This window comes from Vipera berus, assembly GCF_964194415.1.
Source record: "Vipera berus genome assembly, chromosome: 5".
Taxonomy (NCBI): Eukaryota; Metazoa; Chordata; class Lepidosauria; order Squamata; family Viperidae; genus Vipera; species Vipera berus.
The window spans coordinates 3,080,248-3,102,599 of NC_138207.1; the positions used below are offsets into that span (position 1 = coordinate 3,080,248).

Sequence of the window (22,352 nt, forward strand, 5' to 3'; positions counted from 1 at the left end):
GTCTTCCTCCTCTGCCTCCTCCTCCTCCTCCTCCTTGCAAATCCCACACTCTTCTAGCCCTGATGATGTTACCTAGTTGGGTCATGAAATGCCTGCAAGAAAACAGCTCAGAGAACACCAAGGACCCCACAGTTGTCATCGTCGTCGTCGTCCTCCTCCTCCTCCTCCTCCTGTATAAACCCCACTCCTTTCTAGCCCTGATGATGTTACCTAGTTGGGCCATGAAACGTCTGCAAGAAAACCACCCAGCTCAGAGATCCCCAAGGACCCCACAGTCAATTTAATTCCTTTTTAATTTAAATTCTTTTTTAAAAAACATATTTTATCTTTTTTTTTTAATTTTGTAAGCCACCCAGAGTCACTTCAATAGTGAGAGGGTGACGACAACAATTAGGATCAGGATTGATTCCGTTGCTTGGCGAGTCACACTCAATTTGACCACCAATTTTTCCCACGGTTGTTAAGCAAATCGCTGCGGTTGTTAGGTGAATCCTGCAATTGGGCTTTCCCCGTTGTCGGAAGCCGGTTGAGAAAGTCGCAGAGAGTGGATCACGTGATCCCGGCATGCTGCCACCGTCCGAAATAACACGCCGTTTGCCAAACGCCTGAATATTGATCACGTGACCCGCGGGGATGCCGCAGTGGTCGTAAGTGAGAGGACTTGTCCATAAGATTTATTTTTTTTCCAGCGCTGTTGTCACTTTGAATTGTCGCTAAATGAGTGGCTGTAAGTCGAGCACTACCTAGGTAAATTTAATAGTTAAAGCAGAGAAGCATATTTCCATCCCTTAAAACGAGTCCAGCTGTGTGCGGCGGCAGCCAAAAAAGCCAATGCAATCCAGGGTTGTATAAACGGAGGCATAGAATCAAGATCAGGTGAAGTGTTAGTACCGCTTTATAAAGCCTTAGTAAGGCCACGCCTGGAATACGGCATCCAGTTTTGGCCCCCACATTCCAAAAAAGTAGTTGAGACTTTGGATAAAGTGCAGAGAAGAGCAACTAAGATGATTCACGGCCTGGAGACTAAAACATACAATGAGCGGCTGCAGGATTTGGGAATAGCCAGTCTAGAGAAAAGAAGGACTGGGGGGACATGATAGCAGTTATTCCAGTATTTGGGGGGGCTGCCCCAAAGAAGAGGGGGGTCAAACTATTCTCCAAAGCGCCTGAAGGCAGGAGAAGAAGCAACGGATGGAAACTAATCAAGGAGAGAAGCAACCTAGAACTAAGGAGAAACTTCCTAACAATGAGGACAATTATCCAGTGGAACTCCTCGCCTCCAGAAGCTGTGAATGCTCCAACACTGGAGGTTGTCAAGAAGAGACTGGACAGTCACTTCTCTGAAATGGTCGAAAGTCTCCTGTTTGAACAGGGGGTTGGACTAGAAGACCTCCAAGGTCCCTTCCAGCTTTATTCTGATTGAGTTTGGTCAACATGGGCAAGAGCACTAGGCCACCGGATGTGCCCAGGGGGTCAAGTGCCCACATTCGCACAAACGTATGTGACCCACTTTTCCAAAGGTGCGTCCCCGGGGAACCATGAAGCCCGGATGCGCACCACCCCCAGCCCAGGGAAGAACAAACCAAGATTAAAGCTAAGCAAGCTTCGCACGTCGTAGCCTATCCAACTGCCAAGACTTTTAACTGACCTGGGTTTAAGGGCGTTTGTGTGAACGCAGACAGTGAGGAGCGAAGCCCACAGAGCTTGTTTGCCATTTTAAAAAAAAAACGAAAAACCATAACGGCAGCTAGTCAAAGCTCCTTTTTCTGAAAAATAAAAAGGACTTTTTGTGTGCACAAAAAAAAAAAGCAAGAGCTGAGGGGCGAGCAACTTTGACAGACTTTTTATTTTTCTATTCCCTGAAAAGGGAGCTTGTGAGATTCCTTCTCCCACCTTTGCTTCACTTCCTTTCTTAAACAGTTCAGCGACTCACTCCTACGCCCACGTCGCTGGATGAGGTGTAGTTTGCCCTGGAAACGGGTGCGAAACTTGCCACATCGGCAGGGCGCGTCATTCCCCATATCCTGTGTAGGATGGGTGGCTTCCTCCCTGAGTCTCTGCTGTGACAAAACTTGCCTTTCACAAGTGGGTTTTATTGCTGAAACGTAAGATCCGTCGGACACCCAGCTTCGGGTGTGTGAGTCGTGGGTGTGGGTGTGTGGTTTTCGGCCCCGGAGTTGCGCACCTCCTCCAAGCCGGCTGGGTTGCACAACTCCGGCTCTCTCGCCTCTTGACGTGATAACCTGGGTGGGTGTGTTGAGTTTGGCTGGCTGCCGACAAGCGGTGTGCGTTTGCAACACGGGTCGGGCCCTAGCTGAAGCGTTCAGATGACCTGTTAAGCTGGTTTATCACAAACAGCCTCGGTTGACCCGCAACCGACGCAAAAAAAGAGTTTTTCCGGGCCGCAACTCAGGAGCGGCTTGCATGTGCCTTTTTCCAGGATGTTTCTCGACCTGATTCAGTGTGAACCATTAGGGGGTGTGGATGGGTGTTGTGTTGTGTTTTAGCATATTGTGCAAACGAATTGGGCGCGGGGGTGGTTGTGCAAAGCCAGAAGATCGGTTGATTTGGTCATTGGTGAGCCACGCCAGGTGAATCTGCAACTGAGGAGAAACTTCCTAGTAACAGGGAGGGCAATGAGCCAGTGGAACTCCTTGCCACCAGAAGTTGTGGGTGCTTCATTACTGGAGGTTTTTTAAGAAGGAAAAAACGGGACGGTCACTTGTCTGCTCTTGTTCAAGCAGGGGGTTGGACTAGAAGACCTCCAAGGTCCCTTCCAGGTCTATTCTGATTGACTGAATGAATGCACCCCCATAGCGATCAATGACCGTTTTTCACACTTAGCGACTGTTGCAGCCTCCCCGGGGTCACGTGATCAAAAAATCAGGCGCTGGGCAACTGATTCAGGTTTACGACGGTCGCAGCGTCCTAGGGCCACGAGATCCACTGAGTCAATGGGGGAAGCCGGCTTCAGTGAACAACTGCGTGGTTAGCTGAAGCAGCGCAATGACTCACTTAACAACGGCGGCGAGAAAGGTCATCAGGTGGGGCACAACTCATTTCAAGCGTCTTGCGTAGCGACCAAAATTTTGGGCTCAGTTGCAGTGGTAGGGAGAGGGCGACCTCTCATCTGCCTCAGTTTCCCCTGCGGCCTGGGATGTTGAAAGAGCCCAAAGTGAGAGGCATAGTAGCTCTCCCACTACAAAACCCATCATCTGGGCATTGCTGCCTATCCTCTTGAAAACCTAAGTGTCGCATGGGAACTGCCCTCCAACAGCAGGCGTGATTGATTGGTTGATTGACTGTCTTTATATCCTGTCTTTCATTATTTTTGTGAATATTCCTCCCTCCCTCCCTCCCGCCTGTTTTGTCCACAACAACCCTGTGAGGTGGGCAGGGCGAAGAGAGAGTAACTGGCCCAAAGTCACCCAGCTGCCTTTCAGTCCTAAGGCCAGGACTAGAACTCACTGTCTCCTGGTTTCTAGACCTTAATCACTAGACCAAACTAACTCTGTATTTGCACTTTCCTCCTGCGCTAATGATATATCATCCAAACAGATAGCATTTTCCTCTAGGTGAGCTACCCCAGCCAGATAGCAAGTCTACAAACTCTCTAGGGCAGAAACCCCAGTGTTGTGGTGTTCGTGTTGAGTCTTTAGTCATAAGAGAAAGGAAAAAGGATCAGGGCAATGGACTGGACTAGACTGGAATGGAATAAATATTGGAGAAGAGAAGAGAATAAGAAACAGAACAGAAGAGAACAGTAGAATAGAATAGAATAGAATAGAATAGAATAGAATAGAATAGAATAGAATAGAATAGAATAGAATAGAATAGAATAGAATAGAATAGAAAATATGGAATGGAATAGAATAGAATAGAATAGAATAGAATAGAATAGAATAGAATAGAATAGAATAGAAAATATGGAATGGAATAGAATAGAATAGAATAGAATAGAATAGAATAGAATAGAATAGAATAGAATAGAATAGAATAGAACAGAAGAAAAAATAGAATAGAATAGAATAGAATAGAATAGAATAGAATAGAAAATATGGAATGGAATAGAATAGAATAGAATAGAATAGAATAGAATAGAATAGAATAGAATAGAACAGAAGAAAGAATAGAATAGAATAGAATAGAATAGAATAGAATAGAATAGAACAGAACAGAAGAAAAAATAGAATAGAATAGAATAGAATAGAACAGAACAGAAGAAAAAATAGAATAGAATAGAATAGAATAGAACAGAACAGAAGAAAAAATAGAATAGAATAGAATAGAATAGAATAGAATAGAATAGAATAGAACAGAACAGAAGAAAAAATAGAATAGAATAGAATAGAATAGAAAATATGGAATGGAATGGAATAGAATAGAATAGAATAGAACAGAACAGAACAGAAGAAAAAATAGAATAGAATAGAATAGAATAGAATAGAATAGAATAGAATAGAATAGAAAATATGGAATAGAATAGAATAGAATAGAATAGAATAGAATAGAATAGAATAGAATAGAATAGAATAGAATAGAAAATATGGAATGGAATGGAATGGAATGGAATAGAATAGAATAGAATAGAATAGAATAGAAAATATGGAATGGAATGGAATGGAATAGAATAGAATAGAATAGAATAGAACAGAACAGAAGAAAAAATAGAATAGAATAGAATAGAATAGAATAGAACAGAAGAAAGAATAGAATAGAATAGAATAGAATAGAATAGAATAGAATAGAATAGATATTGGAATATAGAATAGAATAGAATAGAATAGAATAGAATAGAATAGATATTGGAATATAGAATAGAATAGAATAGAATAGATATTGGAATATAGAATAGAATAGATATTGGAATATAGAATAGAATAGAATAGATATTGGAATATAGAATAGAATAGAATAGATATTGGAATATAGAATAGAATAGAATAGAATAGATATTGGAATATAGAATAGAATAGAATAGATATTGGAATATAGAATAGAATAGAATAGATATTGGAATATAGAATAGAATAGAATAGAATATAGAAAAGGAATAGAATAGAATATAGAATAGAATAGAATAGAATAGAAGATAATGAATAGAACAGAATAGGGATAGAATAGAATAGAATAGAATAGAATAGAATAGAATATGAATGAAATGGAATAGAATAGAATAGAAAATGGAATGAATAGAATAGAAAATGAATGGAATGGAATAGAATAGAATAAAATAGAATATGATATGATAGAATATAGAGTAAAATAGAGTAGAATAGAATTGAACAAAACAGAATAGAATAGAAAATGAATGGAATGGAATAGACTAAGAAATAGAATAGAATAGTATAGAAATACAGAACAGAATAGAATAGAATATGATCGAATAGAATGGAATACAGTAGAGTAGAATTGAATTGAATTGAATTGAATTGAAAGGGACCTTGGAGGTCTTCTAGTCCAACCCTCTGCTCAGGCAGGAAACCCTGAACCCAGCACACAGCAAGTAGATTGTTTCAACTTTTTCTCTCTTTCTTTTCCCATCCTCCTTTTCTGCAGCTTGTACCTGGGAAATCCCATGGACCCCCCGGATGTCCTAGGATTGGATTTGAACCCTGCTAGGCCTACTCAGCTCCCAGGAAGGACAAAGAGTAAGACATGGCATCTTAACGCGCTCACTCGTTACACCCTAAACAGCTCCGCCAGCCTTGCCTGCATGTGTCGCAGAACTGCGAGACCCAGAATGCCTTTTGTCTGGAGTCCCCACACTGGTGCATGTGGGGAATGGTAGTTTTCCAAAGGCAAACCATAGTTACGCCCAATAGAAAAGCATCTCTTGTAGCGCAGGGTTGAACTGAGGAGTCCTTGGCGCCCTCTGAGCTGGGTGGTTTCCTTGCAGACGTTTCATGACCCAACTAGGTAACATCATCAGGGCTAGAAGGGAGGAAGGGGGTTTGTGGAGAGGACGAGGAGGAGGAGAAGAAGAAGAGAAAGAAAGAAGATAGGATTGTAGGGTCTTTGGGGATCTCTGAGCTGGGTGGTTTTCTTGCAGACGTTTCATGACCCAACTAGGCAACATCATCAGGGCTAGAAGGGAGAGGGGCTTGTGGAGAGGAGGAGGAGAAGAAGAGAAAGGAAAGAGAAAGAAAGAAAGAAAAGAAAAGATTGTGGGGTCCTTGGTGCCCTCTGAGCTGGGTGGTTTTCTTGCAAACGTTTCATGACCCAACTAGGTTACATCATCAGGGCAAGAAGGGTTGGAGGAGGAGAAGGAAAGAAGAAGGGAGGATGACAATGACTATGGACTCCTTTGGTGCTCCCTGAGCTGGATGGATGCGGAATTTCATTATTTTTTATTTATTTTTATTTTAATTCCATTTATATCCCGCCCTTCTCTGAAGACTCAGGGCGGCTTACAAGCTTAGCAGTAGCCTTCATTCTATGTATATGCCTGCTTATTAGGGCTTTCATACACCCCCCAAGCGGCATTATTACAAAGTCAGCTTATTGCCCCCAACAATCTGGGTCCTCATTTTACCTACCTGGGAAGGATGGAAGGCTGAGTCAACCTTGAGCCTGGTGGGACTCGAACCTGTACTAATTGCAGGCAGCTGGTGTTACTTAAGGAGGCATCAGCCCACTGCTCCACCAAGGCTCTTATTTTCTTGCAGACGTCTCATAACCCAATTAGGTAACATCATCAGTTATAGAAATGGGTATTTATATAACTCCTCCCCCTCTTAGCACTGATGATGTTACCTAGTTGGAGAATGAAACGTCTTCCAGGAAACCACCCAACCTCAGAGAGAGCATCAGATACTCTGAGACAGGGTTAAAAATGACGGGACTGCAACCGCAGTGTTTCCTAGGCTGCTCCGCTCCGTCTGAATGACGCTGTAGTCTCTGCAAGTTGGAGAACGGCTCTTTTCTCAGATCTTTCCTTTGCAAGGGATTTTCAGGGCGTTTTTTTTTCTTTCATATTCTCTCGCACTCGCAGCCGCTGCCTTTGTTCCTTCTGAGTTCAGGTCCCTGTTCCCGAACCCCAGTTTCAAAAGAATCTCGTACCTGGTCCTCCACTTACGACCACAATTTCTGTCCCGAGTCACTGCGGTCGTAAGTCGATTTTAAACCCAGCTTGGCAGCCGTTTTTATGCCTCTCTCTCTCTCGTCGCTAAAGCAAACCCAGTGGTCGTAAGCGAGAAGCCAAGTCTCCCAACTGGCTATTTGTGGCTGGAAACTGCCACCCCGCCCACAACCCAAATTCTCGAAACGTAACCGCAGGGCAGCGCAACGGGTCGTAAATGTGAGCCAGTGGCCAAGGATCCCAACCGCGATCACGTGACCCTGTGGGTGGTGCGGCGGTCGTAAGCACGAGGACCAGATTCCCCACCACCACGATGTTCGTAACTCCGATTGGCCCCTAAATGAACGAATGGCCACAATTCGAGGACTACCTGTCATCCCAAACTTCAAACAGCTGCTTGTCTTTTAGTCTGTTATGAGACGCCCGGGAAGTGATGGGCGTGGATAAAAATCAAAATAAATAATAAGTAAATGACATAATGTCCAGGATATTGTTATTTGTCAGTGCAAAAAAAGGGGGGAAAAATATTAAGTAGGGGAGAAAAAAATTGCCATCTTCTCATCTGAGTACAGGCGAGTCCTCGACTTAGCACAGCTCATTTAGTGACCGAAATTACGACAGCACTGAAGAAAGGGGCTTAGGACCATTTTTCCCCACTTAACAACCATCGCAGTATTCCCCACGCTCACATGATCCAAATTTGGCCGCTTAGACAACTGACTCGTATTTACGACGGTCTCCGTGTCCCGGGGTCACGCGATTCCCCTTTGGCGACCTTCCTCCCAAGCGAAGCCAGTGGGGGGAAACCGGGTTCCCTCAGCGACCGTCCTGCTAATTGAACAACTGCAGCGATTCGCTTAAGGACAGAAAGTTTGCGAAATGGGGCAAAACTCCCTTAACGGCTGTCTCGGTGAGCGGCAGAAATGTTGGGCTCCGCTGCGCTCATAAGCGGAGGACCGCCTGTAACGTCTTCCTGCAATCCGTCTCCATTTAGGATTGGCCTGCTCTCTCTGGGCTCGTAAGCTAGCCCAGGCTTAGCGGCCCCGCTGCCTTTCTCGGTCCTCCCTGAAATCAAGGGGGTACACTGATTTCCATCATCCACTGCCTCCCAGAGGCTGCTACAGGCGCGAAGCCCAGTCTCGGGGGGGGGATTTTAACCTTCTCTTCCGATAGTTCGTTCTACACCCTGCAGAAATGAAGCAGCTGCTTTAAGGAGAATGATCTCTGCTTCTCATTCAGCCCCCTGGCTACTTAGGGGGTGAGACCACCCGCCTACCCCAAGGGGTTCTTCCTGGCTCTTCATGAGCCTTGGTGGAGCAGTGGGCTAATGCCTCCTTAAGTAACACCAGCTGCCTGCAATTAGTGCAGGTTCGAGTCCCACCAGGCTCAAGGTTGACTCAGCCTTCCATCCTTCCGAAGTAGGTAAAATGAGGACCCAGATTGTTGGGGGCAATAAACTGACTTTGTAATAATGCCGCTTGGGGTGTGTGTGAAAGCCCTAATAAGCAGGCATATACATAGAATGAAGGCTACTGCTAAGCTTGTAAGCCGCCCTGAGTCTTCGGAGAAGGGCGGGATATAAATGTAATAAAATAATAAATAAATAAATAAATAAATAAATAATACCGATTTGCCGCTTTCGCACCGTCTCTTCGGCCCTCTCTCTGCCCCTCCCACCTCGCATGAAGCCAGAAACTAACGCTCTGCTCTCTTCTTTCCCTTTCGCTGCGGGGTCTCTCTCTCTCTCTCTCTCTCTCTCTCTCTCTCTCTCTCTCTCTCTCTCTCTCTCTCTCTTTCTCTTTCTCTCTCTTTCGTTCTCTCTATTGTCCTGCAGGAGATCCGCCACCTCGGCCGCCCCAGCCCTCGATCCTTCTCAAGCGTAAGTGGGGCCATGTTCCCAGCTGTTGTGCCTCTTGTGTCTTTTTTTTTCTTTTTTCTTTTCTTTTCTTTGTTCCTTTCCCGGACGAGGGATGGTCAGCCCTGCGAGGTAGACCACGGTAGGAAAACAATGTCACGCGCGCTCAGGCTACTTTTAACGTGAGATTGCAGTGACGGAATTTTGCAAGTCGGAATGGGCTTCTCCCCTCCTTCCTCCCATCCTCTTGTGTAAGAAGTGGGGAGGGGCTTATTTGAGAGATTAAGGGGTACTTATGACAGGCCCTAGAAACCAGGAGAACCTCTGCCTTAGGCGTGAAAGCCAGCTGGGTGACTTTGGGCCAATCACCAGGAGACGGTGAGTTCTAGTCCCGCCTTAGGCGTGAAAGCCAGCTGGGTGACTTTGGGCCAATCACCAGGAGACGGTGAGTTCTAGTCCCACATTAGGCGTGAAAGCCAGCTGGGTGACTTTGGGCCAATCACCAGGAGACGGTGAGTTCTAGTCCCGCCTTAGGCGTGAAAGCCAGCTGGGTGACTTTGGGCCAATCACCAGGAGACGGTGAGTTCTAGTCCCACATTAGGCGTGAAAGCCAGCTGGGTGACTTTGGGCCAATCACCAGGAGACGGTGAGTTCTAGTCCCGCCTTAGGCGTGAAAGCCAGCTGGGTGACTTTGGGCCAATCACCAGGAGACGGTGAGTTCTAGTCCCGCCTTAGGCGTGAAAGCCAGCTGGGTGACTTTGGGCCAATCACCAGGCGACTGAGTTCTAGTCCCGCCTTAGGCATGAAAGCCAGCTGGGTGACTTTGGGCCGATCACCAGGCGACTGTGAGTTCTAGTCCCGCCTTAGGCGTGAAAGCCAGCTGGGTGACTTTGGGCCAATCACCAGGAGACGGTGAGTTCTAGTCCCGCCTTAGGCATGAAAGCCGGCTGGGTGACTTTGGGTCAGTCCCCCCTCTCAGGCCAACCCACCTCACACGGTTGTGGGGAAAAGGAGTATTAGGTGTGTTCCCCACGTTGAGTTACCTACAAAGTAATAAAAGCAGGATATATAGCTGGCGGGAGGGACGGGGGGGGGGCTGCCAGCCGCCGTCTCCCGAAACCCAGAGGAACAAACAGACGCTGGGAGAGTCAGGAAAAATGCCTCTGCTGGCAGGAAGCCCGTTTGTGCCTTGTGTTTGTGTGTGTGTGTGTTTGTGTAAGTTCTCCCTTCCCCAGAGAAGCCTCAAAGGGAGATAAGGCATAAGCAACTTTCTCAGAGATTTTAAAAGGTGGGAAACATTGCGGAGGATTTATTCATGTTTGCCAAAAAGAGAGAGAGAGAGGAAGGAAGGAAGCAGCGAAGAAGGAAGGAAGGAAGGGAGAAGAAAGGAAGGATAACAAGGAAGGAGAGAAGAAGGAAGGAAGGAAGGGAGAAGAAAGAGGAAGGATAGAGAGGAAGGAAGGAAGGAGAGAAGTAGGAAGAGCAAAGAAGAAAGGAAGAGAGGAAGGAAGGAAGGAAGGGAGAAGGATAAAAAGGAAGGAGAGAAGAAGGAAGGAAGGAAGCAGCGAAGAAGGAAGGAGAGGAAGGAAGGAAGGGAGAAGAAGGAAGAGAAGGAAGGAAGGAGCGAAGAAGGAAGTAAGGAAAGGAAAGGAAGGATAGAGAGGAAGGAAGGAAGGAGAGAATTAGGAAGAGCAAAGAAGAAAGGAAGGGAGAAGAAAGGAAGGAGAGAAGTAAGGAAGGAAAGGAAGGAAGGGAGAAGAAAGGAAGGAGTGAAGTAGGAAGAGCAAAGAAGAAAGGAAGGAAGGAAGGAAAGGGAAAAGAGGAAGGAAGGAGAGGAAGGAAGAAAGGAAGGAGAGGAAGGAAGGAGCGAAGAAGGAAGGAAGGGAGAAAGGAAGGAATGAAGAAGGAAGGAAGGAAAGGGAGAAGGAAGAGGAAGGAAGGAAGGGAGAAGAAAGGAAGGAGAGAAGGAAGGAGCGAAGAAGGAAGGAAGGGAGAAAGGAAGGAAGGAGAGAAGTAGGAAGAGCAAAGAAGAAAGGAAGGAGAGAGGAAGGAAGGAAGGAAGGGAGAAGAAAGGAAGGATAGAGAGGAAGGAAGGAAGGAGAGAAGTAGGAAGAGCAAAGAAGAAAGGAGAGGAAGGAAGGAAGGAAGGGAGAAGGATAAAAAGGAAGGAGAGAAGAAGGAAGGAAGGAAGGAGAGGAAGGAAGGAAGGGAGAAGAAGGAAGAGAAGGAAGGAAGGAGCGAAAAAGGAAGTAAGGAAGGATAGAGAGGAAGGAAGGAAGGAGAGAATTAGGAAGAGCAAAGAAGAAAGGAAGGGAGAAGAAAGGAAGGAGAGAAGTAAGGAAGGAAAGGAAGGAAGGGAGAAGAAAGGAAGGAGTGAAGTAGGAAGAGCAAAGAAGAAAGGAAGGAAGGAAGGAAAGGGAAAAGAGGAAGGAAGGAGAGGAAGGAAGAAAGGAAGGAGCGAAGAAGGAAGGAAGGGAGAAAGGAAGGAATGAAGAAGGAAGGAAGGAAAGGGAGAAGGAAGAGGAAGGAAGGAAGGGAGAAGAAAGGAAGGAGAGAAGGAAGGAGCGAAGAAGGAAGGAAGGGAGAAAGGAAGGAAGGAGAGAAGAAGGAAGTAAGGGAAGGGAAGGAAAGGAAGAAAGAGGAAGGAAGGAAGGAGAGAAGTAGGAAGGAAGGAGAGAGGGAGAAAGAGAAAGAAAGAAAAATCAGCCTGCCTTTTTCTCTTTCAGAGCCCTTCTACGATCCGGTGTACCCAGAGGAGAATCCGCTGGCCGTCAGTCTCAAGCAGCTTTGCCTGAAGAAGCGAGCCGGGTCGGGGGCCAAGGCCGGGCCCCCGCTTGCCAAGCCCTCCGCCTGCGTCTCGGGCACCCAGGTGGGCGAGAGGCTGCTGCTGCCCCGCTCCAAAGCGGGGGGCGTCCCCCCGCTTCACGAGGTGACCCTAATCGACTTTGGCGACGAGCTGCTTCCCCCCAGCCCTTCCCCCGCCGGGGACTTCTGCGCCCCCTCCTTGGCCCGCCTAGCCATGGAGGCCTTCTCCTTGCTGGACAAGACCCCTCCCCAGAGCCCCTCGCAGGCCTTGCCCCGCCCCTTGCACCCCACGCCCATCGTGGACTGGGACGCCCGGCCCCTCCCTCCGCCCCCCGCCTACGACGACGTGGCCCAAGACGAGGAAGACCTGGAGGTCTTCTCCATCAACAGCTCCGAGGGGCTGGCCGGCCGGCCGCGGGGCAGGAGCTGGGGCAAAGCGGAGGTCAACGGCGGCTTGGGCCCCGAAGGAGACCCTCGGCCCGCTCTCCCTTTGGACGACAACCTCTTCCTGCCCGCCAAAGAGAGCAAGCAGCCCAGCCCGGCCCAGACCACGGAGATCTTCCAGGAGCTGCAGGAGGAATGCATGAAGCGCCTCAAGGTGCCCGTGGGGGGACCCTCCGTGGCCGCCGCCCCGAGTCCAGGCGAGGAGAAGCCGCAGGTCCCCCCTCGGGTGCCCATCCTGCCCCTCCCTTTCCGACGGAACGAGCACGGCCGCTGGGCCGGGGACCTCTCGCCAGCTTCCGGAGGAGGAGGAGAAGAAGGCCGTCCGCCCCAGATCCCTCCGCGGGATCGGTTGTCCCAGCCAGGATCCAGGACTCCCAGTCCCAGAGCCCCTCTCCAGGCCGGATCTCCCCAACCCAGAACCAACCCTTGCTCCCCGCTCTCCTTGGGGGCCTTCCTGTCCACCTCCCCAGGGAAGCCGCCCATGCCCACCACCCAGAGCTTCGCCCTGGACCCCAAGTACGCCACCCCCAAGGTCATCCAGGCCCAGGGCAAGGAGAGCGCCAAGGGCCCTTGCATCTTGCCCATCGTCAAGGACGGGCGGAAAGTCAGCAACACCCACTACTATCTCCTCCCGGAGCGCCCGCCTTACCTGGACAAGTACGAGAAGTTCTTCAAGGAGCCCAAGAGCCCCGAGGACGGGCTGGGGCCGAGCCGAGTGGTCAGCACGGCCACGGTCCGGCCCATGATGCAGCAGCAGCAGCAGCCGCCGGAATGCAAAGCCAACTTCTCGGCCAACAACAGCAACGGCAGCGCCAGTGCCGCCGTCAAGGCCACCTGTGGCCTCCAGAAGATCGTCTACGAGGGCTCGGAAGGGCCTCGGAGTTCAGAGAAGATACGCCAGGTGAGGGCTGCTCTGTTCGGCCAGGGCCGCCTCGCTGGAGCTGGGTGAGCAGGTGGACCTGTGTGTGGGGTCCTGGGTGCTCCCTGTCAGCTGGCTGGTTTCCTTGCAGGCGTTTCGTGACCCAACTAGGGAACGTCATCAGTGCTAGAAGGGAGGAGGAGGAGGAGGAGAGAAATAAAAAGGAAAGAAAGAAAAAGAAAGAAAGAAAGAAAGAAAGAAAGAAAGAAAGAAAGAAAGAAAGAAAGAAAGAAAGAAAGAAAGAAAGAAAGAAAGAAAGAAAGAAAGATTGGACTGTGGGGTCCTTGGGGGTCTCTGAGCTGGGGGGTTTCCTTGCGGACGTTTCGTGACCCAACTAGGGAACGTCATCAGTGCTAGAAGGGAGGAGGAGGAGGAGGAGGAGGAGGAGGGAAATAAAAAGGAAAGAAAGAAAGAGAGAGAAGAGAAAGAAAGAAAGAAAGAAAGAGAAAAAAAGAAAGAAAGATTGGACTGTGGGGTCCTTGGGGGTCTCTGAGCTGGGGGGTTTCCTTGCGGACGTTTCGTGACCCAACTAGGGAATGTCATCAGTGCTAGAAGGGAGGAGGAGGAGGAGGAGGAGGGAAATAAAAAGGAAAGAAAGAAAGAGAGAGAAAGAGAAAGAAAGAAAGAGAAAGAAAGAAAGATTGGACTGTGGGGTCCTTGGGGGTCTCTGAGCTGGGGGGTTTCCTTGCGGACGTTTCGCGACCCAACTAGGGAACGTCATCAGTGCTAGAAGGGAGGGGGATTGGAGGAGGAGGAGCAGGAGGGAGGGGAGGGGAAGAAAAGGAGGAGGAGGAGGAAAAAAAGGAGGAAGAGGAAAAGGAGTAGGACAATTATGGCGTCCTTGGTGCTCTCTGAGCTGGGTGGTTTTCTTGCGGACGTTTCATGACCCAACTAGGTAACATCATCAGGGTTAGAAGGGAGCGGGGACACTGTTTGGTTATATACAATACAACCCCAGTTCTAGCACTGATGATGTTCCCTAGTTGGGTCATGAAAAGCCTGCAAGAGAACTACCGAACTCAGAGAGCACCAAGGATCTCACAGTCCTCCTCCTCCTGCTCCTTCAGCCCCATTACTATCACCATCTCCATCTCCTCCTCCTCCTCCAATTCAATTTGTTTCTACCCTGATGGTGTAATCTAGTTGGGTAATGAGAGACCTGCAAGAAAGCATCCAAGCTCAGAGAGCACGGAAGATCCCTCGTCTCAACTCTTGAGTTACGCATAGACTCCTCTGTTGGAGCGACCCCTGACCTCCCGTCACTCCGAGTTCCTGGGGACCTCTCCCCCCAGAGAAGTCACGAGGGAGTCCTTGCCCAGGTTGCAAATCGGTGTGAAGCCCACCGATCCGCCGTGGCGGGGGTGTTCCCACAACACGTCATTGGGTCTGCAGTAAACTAGCTCATTGGGATGGATTTGATCTCAATTAGGGTTTGAAGGCTGCATCTTTGCCTTAATTTTCTTATGCTCCCTTCCTCCATTCCTTCCTTCCTTCCTTCCTCCCTTCTCCCTCCCTACTTCTGTCCCTTCCTCCCTCCTTTCCTCTGTTCCTTCCTTCCCTTCCTTCCTTCCTCCATTCCTTTCTTCCTCCCTCCCTCCCTCCTATCCATCCCTTCCTCCTCCCTCTCTTCCTCTGTTCCTTCCCTCCTTTCTTCCCTCCCTCGCTCCCTACTTCGGTCCCTTCTCCCTTTCTCCCTCCTTTCCTCTGTTCCTTCCTTCCTCCCTCCCTCCTTCTGTCCATCCCTTCCTCCTCCCTTCCTTCCTTCCTTCCTTTCTCTCTCCTCCCTCCCTCCCTCCGTCCCTTTTTTCTTTCCTTCTTCTGTTCATCCCTCCCTCCCTTTCTACTTTAGTGGCAGAGTGGTTAAGAATGCAGCATTGCAAGCAAACTCTGCCCACTGCCAGGGGTTCGATCCCGACCAGCCGGAGGTCGCCTCAGCCTTCCATCCTTCCCAGATCCATAAAAGGAGGACCCAGATTGTTTGGGGAGCGAGGGGCAATATGCTGGCTCTCAAACTGCAGAAAGAGAGGGCTGTAAAGCCCCACGAAGCAGTATATAAGCCCACACGTGGTTGCTGCCCAGATGTTACCCAGCTGCACCCGCTTTGCCCCCTTTGCAGGTCCAGGAGACGGTGCATGGCGTCACCACCGAGGAGTGCCAAGCCGCCCTGCAGAATCACAGCTGGAACGTGCAAAAGGCTGTCCACTACCTGAAGGTAAAAACATCTGCACGGGGCATTTCCCCTCCTGGCACCAGGAAGAGGATTTTGAGCGTGGGCGTGTGCAGCCCCAGCCCCGAATAAATCAAATGGAAAGCAAAAGCAGCCTGTGACGAAGATTCCTTTTGAGCATGACGTTACAGACCAGCCTTCCCAATCCTGCGCGGTCCTTGGTCCTCTCTCGCCTGGGCGGTTTTCTTGCAGACATTTCATCACACAACTAGGTAACATCTTCAGTGCTAGAAGAATAGAATGGAATAGAAATTAGAAGAGAAATTAGAAGAGAATAGAATAGAACAGAACAGAACAGAATAGAATAGAAATTAATAGAATAGAATAGAATAGAATAGAATAGAATAGAATAGAATAGAATAGAATGGAATGGAATGGAATGGAATGGAATGGAATGTGGAATGGAATAGAATAGAATAGAATAGAATAGGGAATAGAATAGAATAGAATAGAATAGAATAGAATAGAATAGAATAGAATAGAATAGAAGAATAGAATAGAATAGAATAGAATAGAATAGAATAGAATAGAATAGAAAGGCAGTAGAGTAGAGTAGAATAGAATAAGGAATGGAATAGAATAGAATTCCGAAGACTCAGGGCGGCTTACAAGCTTAGCAGTAGCCTTCATTCTATGTATATGCCTGCTTATTAGGGCTTTCATACACCCCCCAAAGCGGCATTATTACAAAGTCAGCTTAATTGCCCCCAACAATATAGAATAATAGAATAGAATAGAATAGAATAGAATAGAATAGAATAGAATAGAATAGAATAGAATAGAATAGAATAGAATAGAATAGAATAGAATAGAATAGAATAGAATAGAATAGAAAATATAACCTGGAAGGGACCTTGGAGGTCATCTAGTTCAGCCCCCCGCTCAAGCAGGAGAACCTATGGTATCTCAGGTGAATGCTCGAGTCTCTTCTTAAAAATCTCCATGATTTCTGGTGGCAAGCTGTTCCACTGGTTGAATGTCCTCTTTGTCAGAAGGAAGAGGAGGACAATTATGGGGTCCTGGGTGTTCTCTGAGCTGGGTGGTTTCCTTGCAGACATTTCGTAACCCAACTAGGGAACATCATCAGTGCCAGAAGTGAGGGGGGGGGGGTTGTGGAGAGGAGGAGGAAAAGGAAGAGAGAAAGAGAAAGAAAGAAGAAAAGGGTAGAGGGAGGGAGGGAGGAAGGAAGGAAATAAGAAGCGGAGGGAGGGAGGAGATAAGAAAGGAGGAAGGAAAGAAGAAAGAAAGAAGAAAAAGGAGAAAGAAAGGATTGTGGGGTCCCTGGTGCTCTCTGATCTTGGTTGGTTTCCTTGCAGACATTTCGTAACCCAACTAGGGGATATCATCAGTGCTAGAAAGAAGTGGGTTTGCTCTATGTTTTGTCTACGCTCCCTTCTAGCTCAGATGACTTTCCCTAGTTGGGTTATGAAATGTCTGCAACGAAACAACCTAGATCAGGGACCACCAAGGACCCCACGGTCCTCCTCCTCACCACCACAATCCCCACTTGTTTCCTAGCTCTGATGAAGTTACCAAGTTTGAGTAATGAAACCTTCTGGCTTTCCTCCAGAAGTTGTGGATGCTCCATCACTCAAGATCTTCCAAGACTGGACGGCCATTTGTCTGGAATGGTATAGTCCAGGGGTAGGCAACCTTGGCTCTTTTATGACTCGTGGACTTCAACTCCCAGAATTCCTGAGCCAGCATGGGGGAACTGTGGCCCCTCCATGACTCGGGGACTTCAACTCCCAGAATTCCTCAGCCAGCATGGGGAAATATGGTCCCTTCATGACTCATGGACTTCAACTCCCAGAATTCCTCAGCCAGCGTGGGGGAACTGTGGCCCCTTCATGACTGTTGGACTTCAACTCCCAGAATTCCTCAGCCAGCATGGGGAAATATGGCCCCTTCATGACTCATGGACTTCAACTCCCAGAATTCCTCAGCCAGCGTGGGGGAACTATGGCCCCTTCATGACTGTTGGACTTCAACTCCCAGAATTCCTCAGCCAGCGTGGCTCAGCTTGGAAACCTTTCCCTTTCCCCTCAGCGTGGCTGGCTTGGGGGGCCCTTTTTTCAGTGCCATTGTAACTTCAGTCACTAAGCGAACTGTTGTAAGTCGAGGACTAACTGTACTTAATCACTTTTTCCCTTTTTTTTCGGTCATCAAGCTTTTGACCCCTTGCTAGGCGACTGGTGGTACTCGGATGTTGCCATATCGTAAAAGTGGTACAATGGGTGAAAAGGTTGAAAAGCCCTGGTCTAGATGACCTCAAAGGTCCCTTCCAGCCCTTGGACTCTATGAGTCTTTCTCCCATTGCACCAATGACCGGTTGCCGTTCTGCGCCACCTGGACTTTCTCCTTGGAGGATGCTCAGTTACCTGGCCTCTTCTTCAACCATCTCAAATCAGAATACAGCTGGAAGGGACCTTGGAGGTCATCTAGTCCAGCCCCCTTAATCATTTTGTTTAAGGTCTTCTCTGCACTTTTTCCAAAGTCTCCCAACATCTTTTTTGGAATGTGCTGACCAAAACTGGACACAGTATTCCAGGTGTGGCCTTACTAGGTCTTTATAAAAGCGGTACTAGCACTCCCCGTGATGTTGATTCTATACCTCTGTTTATACAATCAAGGATTGTATTAGCTTTTTTGGCGGCAGCTGCACACGGCTGGCTCATGTATAATAACAACAGCAGCAGCAGCAGCAGCAGAATAGACAAGAAAGGAGAAGATAACAAAATACAAAAACCTACAAATAGAAATAGACTGTGGCAAAGACAAGCAAGGGTGGTACCAATAGTCATAAGCGCCTCGGGTGCAATCCCAAAACAACTGGACACCATCATCGGCATTGACAAATTCGCCATTAGTCAGTTGCAAAAGGCGGCCTTACTAGGAACTGCTTCCATCCTGCGACGAGATCTGTGATACCGTCAAACATCCACATCTGCCTATCCCGGGTCCTTGGGAAGGACTCGACAGGTAGACAGAAATGCCAAATCCAGTCTGAACCTCTGGTTGACTATGCAATGATGATGATTAATAATGATGATGATGATGATGTAACAGTGATACCCATTGTCATCGGGGCACTGGGAGCGATGTCCAAAAACTTTGCAAAATACCTCAAGAAATTGCAGCTTCCTGCAATAACCCCAGCAAAGCTATAAAAAAACTGCGCTACTCGGAACATCTTCCATTTTAAGGAGATACCTGGTTGATACCTAGGATACTGGCAGCAGCCCATGTCAACCATGAGTGCCAATCAATTTGAGTGTTCAGTTGACTGAGGTTCATGCTATTATAATAATAATAATTATTATTATTATTATTATTATTATTATTATTATTATTATTATTATTATTATTTAAAGAGATACCTGGTTGATACCTAGGATGCTGGCAGCAGCCCGTGTCAACCTTTAGTGCCAGTCAATTTGAGTGTTCAGTTGACTGAGTTTCATCTTTTATGAATAAAAGTTTATAATAATAATAATAATAGTTGTAAGGGACCTTGGAGGTCATCTAGTCCAAACCCCCTGGTCAGGCAGGAAACCCTACACCATTTCAGACAAATGGCTGTCCAGTCTCTTCTTAAAAACCTCCAGTGATGGAGCATTCACCGCTTCTGGAGGCAAGGAGTTCCGCTGGTTAATTGTTCTCACTGTCAGGAAGTTTCTCCTTAGATCCAGATTACTTCTCTCCTTGATGAGTTTCCATCCGTTGTTTCTTGTCCTGCCTTAAGGTGCTTTGGAGAATAGGTGCGCCCCTCTCTTCTTTGTGGCGGCCCCTCTAAGGGACCTCGGAGGTCCTCTAGTCCGACCCTCAGCTCAGGCAGGAGACCTTATACCATTTAGAATGCAGAATAACAGAGATGGAAGGGACCTTGGAGGTCTTCTAGTCCAGCCCCCCCCCCACTCAAGCCGAAGACCCTATCCCATTCCAGACAGGTGGATGTGCAGCCTCTTCTTAAAAACTTCCAGTGTTGGAGCATCCACCGCTTCTGGAGGCAGGTAGTTCCACTGGTTAATTGTTCTCACCGTCGGGAAGTTTCTCCTTAGTTCCACATTTCTTTTCTCTTTGATGAGCTTCCATCCGTTGCTTCTTGTCCTGCCTTCAGGTTTAAGGGATCGTCCACTGTGAGGTCCCTCTCCCAATGACTCTTTTTGAACCAGCTTTCACCTAATCTCTGCTTGTACCTTTGGGGCAGCCCCTCAAATTCTGGAAGACTGCTATCGTGTCCCACCTGGCGCTCCTTTTCTCTAGACTGGCTATATCCAAATCCCGCAGCCGTTCTTCCTATGTTTTAGTCTCCAGGCCTTTAATCGTCTTTCTTGCTCTTCTCTGCACTTTTCCCAAAGTCCCAACCTCTGGTTTTGTAATGTGTGGGTGACCACCTTCGCTGCAGTTTTTGTAATGTGATGCTCGCTGCTCTTCTCCCCTCATCTGCAGGTTGAGCAACTCTTCTGCCTGGGACTGAAGACACGGCTGGAATGTCACAAAGTTCTGGAGATGTTCAACTGGAACTTGGAGCAGGCCAGTTCTCACCTGCTGGACCCCTACAATGCCGGCCAACTCAAGTAAGAGGAACCATGTGGCACCACCAGCCACGGTCTCTTCCGGAAGGGAAGCCTTTCCCCCTTGCCAGGTTGCCAGTGCTGATTTCTAGGACAGATGTGAGCCTTTAGGCCAGGGGTCTTCAAACTTGGCCCTTTTATGACTTGCGGACTTCAACTCCCAGAATTCCTCAGCCAGCGTGGGGGAATCTAAGGCCCCTTCATGACTTGTGGACTTCAACTCCCAGAATTCCTCAGCTAGCATGGGGGAAGCTAAGGCCCCCTCATGACTTGTGGACTTTAGCTCCCAGAATTCCTCAGCCAGCGTGGGGAAAGGCCCCTTCATGACTTGTGCACTTCAACTCCCAGAATTCCTCAGCTAGCATGGGGGAATTAAGGCCCCTTCATGACTTGTGGACTTCAACTCCCAGAATTCTTCAGCCAGAGTGCCTGGCTGAGGAATTCTGGGAGTTGAAGTCCACCAGTCATAAAAGGGCCAAGTTTGAAGACCCCTGGCCTACAGGTTAACCTACAACTCTTGTTTTTCCCCCCAAGCGGTCTCCTATCCGGGTACAGGCAGTCCTTGACTTAACCATGGTTCGTTCAGTGACCGAAGTTACAACAGCACAGGAAAAAAGGGGCTTAACAAACGTTGTTCACCCTTAAAGACCATTTTAGCCCTCCCGTGGTGGCGGGATCAAAATTCAGACTTTTGGCCACTGGTTCATATTTATGACGGTCGCAGTGTTTCCCCCCCTGGGGGGGTCATGTGACACCCCCTCTCCCCCCCATTTTGCGACCTTCTGGCAAGCCATGCCAATGGGGAAGCCGTGTTACCAGCTTAACAACGGCAGCGGTTCACTTAACGGCTGTGGCAAGGGAAGTCGTGAAAGGGGGCCAAACTCTGTTCGCAACTTGTCTCGCTTAGCAACGGAAATTTGGGGCTCGGCTGTGGCCGTAAGCACCTGTCCTTTATTGGCTTCGTTCAGTATTTTGGATGAATCTGGCTTGGTTAGTTGGCCTGTAGATCCGTGCAATGGGTGACCTCGGAAAAGAGAGAAACTCGACAAGCAAGTAGACTTGTGCTGTCCGAATGCCTCCAAGATAAGAAGACCGGTTGGCTTCTCACTTCTTCTTTTCCACTGATTTTCTCCCCTCCCCCCGCCTGTAGATATATTCCTCACTGCTTGCTCCTGGGAGAGAGAGAGAGATGGAGGGAGGGAAGGAGGGAGAAAGGGAGGGTGGAAGGAAGAAGGGAAGGAGGGAGGAGGGGAGGGAGGATGCATGGATGGAGGGAATGAGGAAGAAAGGGAGGGAGAAAGGGAAGATGGAAGGAGAAGGGAATGAAAGGAAGGGACAGATGAAGGGAGGATGGAAGGAAGGAAAGGGAGGAGAAAGGGACGAAGGAAGGAAGGAGAAGAATAAAAGGAGGGAGGGACGAAGGGAGGATGGAAGGAAGGGGAGGGAGGGAGGATGGAAGGGAAGGAAGGAAGGAAGGAAGGAGAAGGGAATGAAAAGGAGGGAGGGATGAAGGTGGGATGGAAGGAAGGAAAGGGAGGGAGGGAGGATGGAAGGGAAGGAAGGAAGGAGAAAGGGACGAAGGAAGGAAGGAGAAGGGAATGAAAGGGAGGGAGGGATGAAGGTGCGATGGGAGGGAGGATGGAAGGGGGAAGGAAGGAAGGAGAAAGGGACGAAGGAAGGAAGGAGAAGGGAATGAAAGGGAGGGAGGGATGAAGGTGGGATAGAAGGAAGGAAAGGAGGGAGGGAGGATGGAAGGAAGGAGAAAGAAAAGGAAGAAAGAAAAAGAAAAATTCAATTTATTTATTTATATTTTGCTTGCTTTTCATCCTTCCAGACGGTGAACAGTATTCGTCTTCCTGAGCAATGGACCTGAATAGGTGACTGTCTTCCAACCTTATTGGACCAAGCGTCGCTTCCGAGGCAGTGGATGATGGATCCCAGAGAAGGCGCCCTGCAGCTAGGACTGCCGTGAACAGCCTGCAGGGTCCCGCCGCCTCCCGCCTCCCTCTCAGCCGGTGACCGTGGCACACACCCCCCTCGTCCCCCCACCCACCACCTCAGCAGAGACAGGCTGAGTTGCTTGTGTTCTCCTCCTGCTTCGCCTCTTATTCACGCTGCTGGATTCCTTTTTCTAAAGAGAAGTGTTCGCGTCAATATATAAATACTCTTGTTCTATTTTGGAGAAAAAGGATGCTTTCCCACGTGCGCATGCGTCTGCGGGGAAGGGACGGGGGAACGTTGAATCCTTGGAAAGAGGGCAGAAGGGGCTAGCGAACCCCTAAAAAAGGGGGGTGGGAAACCAGTGACAGGACATGATGTAACGGCGTGTAGGAAAGGCCTTGGGAGACGGAGCTGCCTTAGAGGGCAGGCAGATAAGAGACGGCCAAGCCCTCAGCTGTATAACGGCAGACGAAAAAGGCCCAGAAGGGACCGTTCCTATCAGT

At 48.5% G+C, this 22,352-nt stretch overlaps 1 protein-coding gene across 9 annotated transcripts in view; it reads left to right on the forward strand.

Annotated features, from left to right (window-relative positions):
• TNK2 (tyrosine kinase non receptor 2) overlaps positions 1-22,083 on the forward strand; it is a 108,874-nt gene extending 86,791 nt beyond the window's left edge. For 7 of the 9 annotated variants that reach the window (XM_081329415.1, XM_081329422.1, XM_081329416.1 and 4 more), the window contains 6 exons: positions 5,560-5,651; positions 8,916-8,960; positions 11,663-13,086; positions 15,221-15,316; positions 19,784-19,911; positions 21,743-22,083. In XM_081329415.1, the coding sequence (XP_081185541.1) occupies positions 5,560-5,651; positions 8,916-8,960; positions 11,663-13,086; positions 15,221-15,316; positions 19,784-19,911; positions 21,743-21,749 (1,792 nt within the window). In that variant the 3' untranslated portion in view covers positions 21,750-22,083. The remainder of the gene's footprint in view (positions 1-5,559; positions 5,652-8,915; positions 8,961-11,662; positions 13,087-15,220; positions 15,317-19,783; positions 19,912-21,742) is intronic. The other 2 variants (XM_081329418.1, XM_081329420.1) reach the window with 1 other exon arrangement.
• Positions 22,084-22,352: the final 269 nt, after the last annotated feature.